An 11,470-nucleotide genomic window follows, 5' to 3' on the forward strand; every position below is an offset into this window, starting at 1 on the left:
CACGCTAAGCAAACTATTTTGGCATCAGTGTCTTTTTTCCAATTAAAACGGTGACGAAGGCAAATTAGGGTGCATAAATAAGAATTATTTGTTGCTGAACTGTTCATTTAGCACTTAAAATACAAAACGGAAATCTATTTTGTATTTTACATTTGAAATAACAAATCAAAAAAGTATTTGCATTTTGTTTTTAAATACTTTAAAAGAAACATTTTGTACATCTCTACAAGTAACAGATAAAATTCATTAGAAAATAATGCTTATGGAGAAATTTCGACTGTAATTATTTTGTTTCGGCAGCTTCACATCGTCACGTATACATTACATAATTTCATTTTCTTTTACCGATGTCTGTTTTTTCTTGATTTACTTTTTAATCCCAAACGGTGATTCAAATCATAATGCTAATGTTACCTATGTATTAGAATCAATTAAAACAACAATGATCACTTGTTTTGTCGACTTAGAATTCCAACGGCTGCATTTTACATGTGCAAAATGCGAGATGTGAGAATTTAGCTTTTTAGTTACACAAAATAATACAAAATAACATTTTTAACTTTCACACATCACATTGAGAACTAAATACGGTAAAGGTCTAGATGATGGCCCCCACCCCCGAACTGGGGGGGGGGGTCGAAAGAGGAGGTCTCCCCCACCACTGTACCATAAAAAGTTTGTGGCGGTCTCACCCCCATAAAAAGTTATTGGGGTTCAAAGTTAATCAATATGCCAATTTTTATACATTTCTAGGCATGTAAATATGTATATAGTCATTCTTAAACAATATTCAAAGGTAAAATTAATGAAAAATACATAAAAATATTGAGAAAGTTATATAAAACATTATTTAAATATCTTTATCAATAGGGTAGGTTAGGTTAGGTTATCGGGTTTTGTTCAAGTGACCACCCTCTTTCGATCCCCCACCTCCACCCACTTGAAAATAATTATTTTATTGAATTTTATTTGAATTATAGTGTATGAAAATTGTCAAAATAATCAAATTTCAACCCCCATAACTCTTTATGGGGGTGAGACCGCCGAAATTTTTTTATGGGATTTTACTCAGGTGACTACCCTCTTTCGATCCCACCAACCCTTCGGGGGTCATCATCTAACACCCATAACTTTTTATGGGGGTGAGACCGCCACAAACTTTTTATGGTACAGTGGTAGGGAAGACCTCCTCTGTCGATCCCCCCCACCGCCATCATCTAGACATTTACCCTAAATACATTATTATTGGTTCGTATTGTACAAATTTAACTCAACAATGTTATAATTAGCAAAGTCCTTGCGTATTCTTATCAAAGCTAAAAAATGTCTGCGATAATAGATAAAACTGTATGGTTTTAGTCACCGCAGCAAAGCCGATTCACAAATTCACATATTTAATCGTTGTCGGATTACTTAGAAATGAGCCTGATTCCATCCCTGGCCTCTTGACGGTCACCCTCGACCGCTCCGCTTTTTATTTCAGAGATAACAATTAATAAAGTTGAAAGGCGGTGAGGGGACAGTGAACAAGGTGCACGACAACAGGTGAAATAAAACCAAACAGTCGTTTATTTAACGCAAGGCGGGAAGGATGTACGAGTGAAAGTTAATATGGCATACGTACACATGGTTCGTGAATCAGATACCGCTGTATGCTTATCGTCAGTAGTTTAAAGCAAATATTAATCAGTTTGTGTGTCTGTTTTCACATATTCGTAGGTACATAAGTACGTGTCAATTTTATCTTTCATATTTCTGTGATAACGAACCGGCGTAGTTTATTTTGTCAAGTGAAAATCACCAAACATTGTGGTAGAAATGGCTTCAGAAAGAGACATTAGTATTACAAAAGACGATTTACCTCTCACCTTTCAAGTTAAATATTTGGGTAAGAATTATTTTCAAGTTTCCTCCTCAAAACAATCCATCGGCATATTTCATCGTTTTATATTATTTAGATTGGGACCGGGTGACTGGTGGGGTTCGTCGATGTTATTCTGCATGCCTTTTTGAAGGTTGATAATTTACCCCATGATAAGAAAGATAAGAAGACTCTTGACCGATACGCACTTTCCGGTCGTAGTGAAAATTCAGATTATATTTATAAAAAATCAATTGCATATACATATAACGTAAGATTTTAGTTCTGAAAGGAATATAATCCAGGACATCCCAAAGGACTGAATCGGTCGTGTGTACTTGTAAAAAGTTATGTTAAATTCTTGTATTCAAATTGCAATGAAAAGAAAGGAAGTTTTAGTTATAAAATTATTGTGAAAAAATTGTCATCTACGTTTCGTTGACACATTTATTTTATTTATTTATTTATTTANTAATAAATTGATATATCAATAATGACATTTTGTTTACTTTAATTCGATAGAACTTGATTGTAGTAAAAAGTCCTGGTATGATTGGACTTTTAATTAAATAAGTGATTTTAGTGTTACTTGATCAGCTTAATAAAATTGGTTTTAATAATATAATACCCTTGAAGGGTTCATGTATTTTATGCATTTCACCGAGTTTCAGTTCTCTGTTCGTAGAAAAGTTATTTTAGATATTTAATAATTCAAGATTTATTTTTGATTACTTACTTATTTGAGAGTTATTGCTATTGACGTTGCTTGACCATTGAATTGAAAATATGAATTTTATTCTATTTTGTAAGAAGAATTTTTTTACACGACGAATTTCCTGTTTTCATGATCATAAGGAACTTTCACAATTTCAACCGTGTAAACAATTTAATTGCATTACATAGTTATGTACTGTTAAATTGTTGAAAGCGCCTAAAATGCTTCAATCCCACGCTAAGTTTAATAAATGATTGTAACCACATAATTACTAACGGTGGTACTACATACCTATGTATATGTGAGCTAATAATAAAATGCATTTTTTTATTAATTACAGAGAAATAGGTGATTAGATGTATTAAATAAAGCAAACATTATTAAATTCCTAAGTTATCTCAGACTTTTATTTAAAAAATTGGCTTCACTAAGGATATCACTGTATCATCAAGAGGTCGTTAGTCCTAAGAATGGTTAAACACGCACCTCCACTCCTTCCCATCCTGAGCTAATCTTCGCATTTTTCTAAAACTAGAACATCCCACATCCTTAACTATTTCCGAACAATAATCTAATCTAGGTCTACAACTACTCCTTTTAACTCCTGTTTCTACCTCTAATATGTCTTTGACTAGACCTTCGTGTCCTACCAACCTATCTCGCCTCTTCTCTATTGACTTCCATAGAGTCCTATGTTCTCCCGTTCTTTCTAATACCTCTTCATTTCTAACCTTTTCTACCACGGTATCCTCATCATTCATCTGTAACACCACATTTCGAACGCTTCTAACCTTTTATTTTCACACCCGTACAGTGCCGCCCTCCAAACATACACTTTTAACAATCTTTTTCGAATTTATAAATTAATCGTTCGCCAGCATAGAAGTGACTTCTTTTTATTGAAGGTGACTCGACCCTGCGCTATCTTCTGCTTTATATTCTTACTACTCCTTCCGTCCTGACGTATTTCGCTTCCTGGATAACTAAAATCAGCCACTTCTTCTGATTTTTCGTGTCCTGTTTTTATATTCGCTCTTTTACTTACTTTTTCTTCCGCTGCATACCAATAGGTACTTTTTTTTACTTTTATTTATATTTATATAATACTGTTTTGTCAATACCGCTTTCATTTTATTTTAAGCTATCTTTAATTCCTCCGTGCTAGATGCTAATACTGCTGTAATGACCAGATAAAAACCAGAGGTTTATTTAAAACTTTGGGCTTATTAGTAACTCAAACAAATTTTTAATGGTTAATTTGGAGAATTAATTTAGATTATTTCTCTTGATAGAATTAGGAAATTAGTGCCTATTAATAAGGGAAATAGTGAAATCAGTGAGTGAACAACAATCAACAATCATCCCCTGTTTTCCTACCCCTAGGGTTGGAATTTTGTTCCAAATTTATATGGAACCAACTTCAGGGGATACCCTTTCCAAAAAAAAATATAATTTTCAAAATAGGTCTCTGTAAAAGGTTATGCGTGGTCATACATAAAAGAAAACAAAAAAATATACGCGTTGATTTGATAACCTTCTCCTTTTTTTTATTGGTTAAAAAAGGTTAGGTTACATTGGGTTACCCCCATTGCATTTCTGTAATAGGAATACTGAATTTTGGCATAAGTGTTCCTTCCGTATTTCGAATATTTTATTCATTTCCATTTAAAATTATATACTGTTGTATTACATAAGTAGCAAACTACTTCTAGATTTTACTTCTTTTCATAACTATCATAATTTTAATTGAGTAGTTCAACGTTCAACTTATAATGAAATTTTGCCTTATTTGACAATTTTGAAATCATTTGTTAACCATTAATTAAATGTTAATTTATGTTATAATTATGTATGTACGTGAAAATAATTAACAAAAGCTCGTTAAATATTACTGTTCTTCAAAGCCTTTTCTCTTTAAACAATTTATTCTGGCATTGAAACTATCAAATGCTTACTCCATATTTAAGCCTCGAGTTTTATTAGGATCTTTACACATTATATACATGGTTATTATGCGATGTCCCAGTCTATTGTGTATGGGATTGATGTGAAGTAAAATGCAGGTCATAAAATATGTCAGTATTTATTCAGTATACATATGTATGTAGGTACACAATTCATATTAACGCCATACAGCGTTCAAAGTGATTGTATAACATTTTTAAGCAGTGCTATCACTGCTCTTTTAAAATAAAAATCTTGATTACGACCTTTTAGATGTCGTAGAGTGTTGTCTGTTTACCATTAAATAATTTGTGTTACTCTGACTCTTACAGTTATTAGTGAATACACGATTAGAGATGTGATTTATTTGAAAAACTTGCATTTAAAATGTAAATATAAAATTTCTATTTTGCATTTAAATACTTTTTTTTTAAATATACTTTTCTGGACGTTTTCTCTATTTGCAAATTGCAAAACAACTTTTTGATGTTAAGTTTTGCTATTAAAACAAAAATAGTGATATGCTAGGGAAGAAAAAGTAGGGAAAGAGCGAATATAAAGATAGGAGACAAAAAATTAGAAGTGGCTGATTTGCAGTATCTAGGAAGTCAGGACGGAAAGAGTAGAGGGATATAAAGCAGAGAATAGCGCAGGGTCGAATTGCCTTCAATAAAAAGAAGTAACTTCTATGCTTGCGAATGGTTAATCTAGAAATTCGAAAAAGATTATTAAAGATGTGTGTTTAGAGCGCGGCGCTATACAGGTGCGAATCATAAACGGTGGGCGCGACGCCAAAAAAAGATTAGAAGCGTTCGAAATGTGGCGTTACAAGCGAACGATGAGGATGGCGTGGATGGAAAGGGTTAGAATTGAAGAGTTATTAGAAAGAATAGTAGAACAGAAAGCTCTATGGAAATCAACAAGAAATAGGTGAGGTAGGTTGGTAGGTCTTCTTCTCAGGCATGAAGGGCTAATCAGTGACGTACTAGAGGTAGAAACAGGAGTTAAAAGGAGTAGAGGTAGACCTAGATTAGATTATTGTTCGCAGATAGTTAAGGGTGTGGGATGTTCTAGTTTAAGGGAAATGCGAAGATTAGCTCAGGATACGAAAAAGTGGAGGTGCGTGCCCAAATAGATTTTTGACTGACGACTTTATGATGATGATGACGTTTTGCTGTAATTACCGATCAAACATTATATAAAAAGAACGGAAATTCATGCTTGAAGCTACTAGAAACTTAGAAAGAGACACAGAGCTGTCTTCTATTAATACTTGACCAGATGAGAGCGTAAAAAATTCTGAATTGCTTGGAAATAGATAGTCAAAGATATTGTGGATTCGGTATTCTATTTTAGGCTGTTTTATCGTGGTCCTTGGAATTTCGCAGAATATCAGACACAACTCAGCACCTGCCAAGTCACCACTCAAGATGCCGCCATCAAGGAACGGAAAAATATCCATGGAACATGATAAAACAGCCCGGAAAATACCACTGTTGACCTAGAAACACACTGCAATGTTGTAACGAAGATGATACAAATTCCGAACTAAACAAATACCTATCAGTAAAAAAATAATTTTCTTTAAACATGCAAAATGGATNTTGTAAATTCCAGGTATTTATATTTCTTTTTAATAAAATTTAGACATTATCACTCAGAAATACATTAGAATACAATAGAATATTGTACTTCAATGTCTTACTTTATTTATAGAAACTCTCGATAAATAAACATTTAATCGTAATCACCAGAACTTTTTCAAAACTTACAGTATCTATTGGTAGATAAGTTGTTTCTGAACTTGAAAATGTTGCCTCATTCAATTTGTATGCCTAAAATCTAAAACTTGTTTGTTCTACAAAAGATATTAAACGATTACCAACCAGCATTAGTGTTATAACATTTTTTTAGGTAATAGATGAATACGAGTTTCTTCTTGGTCCATAACCATAACAATTATCTTGTAGCCTCCAGTACAATTACAGCAAAACAAGAATGGGTCATTTGTATGATTAATGAAACATACATACTCGAAATTCTACAAAGCTTTTAGAAACCTAAGATGCGTTTTGACACCCAAGGTGTCATCCTCAGTTAGAGAGTCATAACGCAGCCACATTAAATACAATATCTATACATTTACAATCGTCTTTTCTTTTCGTTTTACTGTTGTCTTCATTGAATGAACTTGCCGAATATTGACACGGACTTTTGTAATCTCTTATGCTAGCTTAAGATATAGGAGAAACCTGATCAAAAGCCTTTCCAAGTATTAGTTTCGGTTCATTGCTACTCTGCTATCCCATCTTTAGCAGCTAGTTTGGATGGATATAGGGAAGGAGTCTGGTTTTCTCAAATTTTATTCACGTTAACGTGCCCATACGACTACATGCCTCCTCCCCCATATAACCAGTGATCTCTCCTACGCGTTAATACTGCAACTCCTTTAAAAGGACAGGAGTGCTGGACCAACTCACTGAGCGGCATGGCCTAGATGTTTCCGAGTCCGTCTGCGTTGGTCTAAATTTTTCTGTGGTTTCCTTGGATCACTTAAGCAATCTTAATCTTCCATTCTCTTCTGTCTTCGTTTCGTCCATCTCATCTTTCTCACCCGAACCACCATCCACCCATTCCTACGATTTCCGAAAGGAGACTTAAGAAGAACTTCCAACATTACTGGCTGGTGGGAATGAAACACCAAAAAAAAAAGGACCAAGCCAAATGAAGCGTTTAGACCACTGCCTCTAAGTTTTACATTAGAATACGTGTTAGAGTATAGTAATTTACGAATTTCAATTAAGATACCCTACGTAGAATTACACGTATCAATGAAAATAACTTTTGTTTTTAATGTTAAAAGCCAATCACCTATGGCAACAGATTATTAGTTCGGATTAGGTACCATCAAATGACACATGGTATTATATTGTTCACATTCACCTCGTGCTGCGTAATATGCTATTATATATAAGAAATAATTAAGAAGACTAGATATAAGAGCAAAAGTTTAAAGCCTGGCGAAAAGTTGAAAAAGCATAACCACTAATAAAGGAAAGAAAATGCGTTAGTACGCTGCGCAATGAGCGACCACGCATCAATTTCGTTATTTTCAGTTGTCAAACACAAGACCAAAACAAAATCTCCTTGTCTACGCGACGAATCGGATGCGCACTCCCTTACTGCGCAGTGTACGGCGGAGCACAGGTTAGTGAAACTATACGGTTTGAGTCGTACATTGAGCAAGTCCACTCCTATCCCTAGCCTTGCAACGAATGTGGAGAAATGCAAGCTTCTAATCTAAAATCATGGTAATATTTCTGTGCTTATGGAACATTAGCGCCTTCTTATTCGGAAAAAGTTTTGAATACTTACATGATTCTCGTGCTCCTTGTGTGTTCTCCATAGTCCAAAATGTAATACATACATAAACGTATAAGTACTTAATAATTTATCAACAAGTTATTAAAGAAAGAGAAATTGTAAAATTCCTATTAACTACATCCCATTGTTATGTTTCAACTTGTCATTGTTTAATGCTATCATGATAGGTACTACAAATTAATTCAGTTGAGATGTATCTACTGTGCAGACAAAAATTATAAAAGTTACGAAGTAATCAACACTTGTGTTGGAGAAAGTGTTGATAAATCATTACAAGAAATTTTCGTTGGTCATAACTGTTATAAGTATTCTTAAAATATCCGCATGCTACAGCGAAAAATTAGAAATGCAAAACAGGTGTGTATAAGACCTGTTAACCTATTTACTAATTAAATTCAAAGCCCACTCGTCTCAATTTGTTAAAAATTATTGTAAATGTTAAAACTTACACTTCACTCTTCTAATTCTTAAGTATCTTCTTAGCCTTTTATGTAATATCTTCACCATTTCCTTTATAACTACATAATTTATTAGGTTTTAAATATTTATGCATCATAAGTATTAGATAGTATTTTTTGAGGATCAAACTGTCTTCAAAATTTTGAGTAATAATAATTAATATTCAATAGCTTCAGGCGTTAGTTGTGAAACCTCTACAAGGAAATGAAAAAAAAAATTAAAATTTCAAAATAATCTGGTGGNAGTACTGAAGAAACTATAACATAAATATAGAAAAACTCTATCTCAATCATTTCAGATAGAAAAATATGAATCATACTCAATCTTCGCAGCTGCTGATATAGCACAAACACCACTATTAGTCTGGATAAACTCCAATATTTAAAAACTGAGAAAATACCTGCAAGGTTTTCTTATAAAAATATTGTATAGTTAAGTGAATGTAGAAAATTAAATAGGTACTACAAAAAAGTATTTATTTTAAATAAGCACTTTGAAAATACGTATTTAAAATAGGAAAGGGAAAACTATTTCGCATTTTACATTTGTAATAACAAATGAAAAAAAGATTTACATTTTGTTATAAAATACTTTTAATAAACCTCTCGTATAAAGTTTTCATTTTTCAAAAATTTTCAATTAAACAGCAATATATTGTCGTTTTGGTGATATATATATATATATCTTATAGGAGTTTCGCATATATGTATATACGGACCTTTTTTAACCAATTTTAACAACTTATTGCACTTTTTCTCGGTTCAGCTTATTTTTACTAATGGAAACTGCCTTCAACCCCGAAACCATTTAACATTCCTGCGGCCAGTGACCTCTCGTTCAGGTTCAGGAAAACCAAAATTCGACATTTATTTATGCATTATTTTACTAGAAGTTATCAATTTCTTGTGATATACCTTGCGCAAGACCATTCTTTCAAACAGTATAAAATATGGTCACGAAAGTAACGAAAGTTGATCAAAAACCTTTTCTCGATTCGAGAGAAAAGGGCATAAATTTTTGTGAACCCCCTCCTTAAAACCCTGGATCCGTCTCTGCCTGTCACCTTGTGTTTTATCGTACCATAAATTGCAATGCAGAAAAGTATTGTACAATTACGTTATGCGTATAAAAAATTTAAATAATGTTTAATATACTTGAAAATCCACTAATTTTCTGTAATATATGTATTTTTTAAGTACCTAGTACATTAAAATTACAATACCCAATCCAGTTATATTGTTTCTCAAAATTACATTACAGTACTGTATTTGCTAATAACATCAAAAAATTTATATTAAAAAAAATTAAGATTGTAGGTAATATATATTATAACACATTTCCCTTAAAAATACATATATACCTGATATGTAACAAAAATAAATGTTATTAAATACTTACGCCACGACAAAAAATCTGCACAAGGGGGGCTAAACATGATGATGATAGAGCCATTTTAAAAATTTAAATTAAATAAATCAGAAACTAATTAAATTAAAACTAAACTGAAATACCGATGATGGCTGATACTAATAGACTAATGTAAAAAAGTATTTGTCTGTAAATGACCTAAAACTTCTCTGGCCTCTTCATAGATAAAAACTATAAAAGACTTTACTATTGCTTTTTTGCAAAATAAAGCGTAGTAACAGCATTATTACACTAAATCGTTACAGTACATGACTAAGATTAATATTGAAGAGTTGTTAACAGCAATTAAATTGTTTTTTCCGCCTCTCATTCTCCTATTACTCGTTAATAACAAATACTTCCTTTGTTTGCAATTTTCTGTTGTATGAACTATTAACCACTTAGTCATATAGTGAAATATTTTTAATATTATGTAAGTTTCTTTATCAGCGTCTAAACGCATCAGCTAAAAGTAAAGTTCAAGGTTTGGAATAATATGGTAACTCGATATTATTTAATTAGCGCTATTGTACAGTACTTACCTAAAAGAAAAAGTAAAAAGTCAAATTTGTTTTTGTAAAACAATTTCAATTTTGCTAACCTTAGGACTAATTATTTATTATTATTACAAAGATTTCTTAGAGAGCTCCTAGAAATCAGTATCTAGCATTATATCTACGTTTAATATTAAATAAAGGGTGCCAAAGTAGTGATTAATTATTTTCTTAATCCGAAATAACTCACCACTGCAAAAGCTGTCAGAAAAGGACAAAAGCAAAATTCTATGAATCACGTGTAAGCCCAAGAAATAAATTAAAAATCTACATACTTAATAGATATTCAAAAGTAGTATTTACTGATATATGTATGGTGTACTAAATTAAAGATTTCGGCATTCTGCATTTATTAAAGGACATGATATCTAGGATTTACCTATAATTGCCCTTCATATAGTTTTTTATGTACCACGTTGCATATAATCTAATCTAACTTAATCCAACCTAATCTAACCTTGTTGTTTATTTTTAATATTGAAAATAATACGTGGATCGTTTAAAGGGGATGCATCTCATAAAAAATTAAATCTTCGAGCGACGCATCTGATTATAGATATAGGTCGAAGTTTTCTAAGCTTCTTACTAGGTTACAAATAAGTTTAAATAAGCACATAAATGATACATTTTCGATGATAGAATAATGTCGATTCGTTGCGTCTAATAACGCTGCGATCTGTGCTCATTTAAGTTCTATTACATGTGTTTGTTTGTTGTATGTTTTTAGGTTAATTAATGGAAATTCCTTAAAGAAACACACTCAATTGTCACTTTACATGAATGATAGAATGACGACTAAAACTTCAACCCTGAATTGCATTGTTTTACAATTTATAGACCCCACCTTCCTTCGATATAAATAAATCTTGATTTGACACTAAATGCCCTAAAAAATGCGAAATTTACGCGAAATGCCACTTACTAATGAATAATAATTACAGTCTTTTCGGTATTGAATTTCTCGCATTTTTCCAAGAAAATCGTTTCTTCTTTTGGTCAGCTCCATATGCCTTTGACATTTTGGACAGTACCATAGTTAAGAAACAGCGGGAGTCTTTTGTCTAAAACACCCGTCCCATTATCATCTGGTTATTTCCAAGTAACAAGAGATTTGATTTACTTATTTGAAATACCTGCATTTAAAAT

The 11,470-nt window shown here is 32.2% G+C and overlaps 1 protein-coding gene across 1 annotated transcript in view; it reads left to right on the top strand.

Annotated features, from left to right (window-relative positions):
- The first annotated feature begins 1,413 nt into the window (after positions 1–1,413).
- Positions 1,414–11,470, top strand: part of LOC108736479 — a 31,679-nt gene continuing 21,622 nt past the window's right edge. The window contains exon 1 of the mRNA XM_018468925.2: positions 1,414–1,888. Within this exon, the coding sequence (XP_018324427.1) occupies positions 1,819–1,888 (70 nt within the window). The 5' untranslated portion in view covers positions 1,414–1,818. The remainder of the gene's footprint in view (positions 1,889–11,470) is intronic.

This window comes from Agrilus planipennis, unplaced genomic scaffold, assembly GCF_000699045.2.
Source record: "Agrilus planipennis isolate EAB-ADULT unplaced genomic scaffold, Apla_2.0 scaffold127, whole genome shotgun sequence".
NCBI classification, from domain to species: domain Eukaryota; kingdom Metazoa; phylum Arthropoda; class Insecta; order Coleoptera; family Buprestidae; genus Agrilus; species Agrilus planipennis.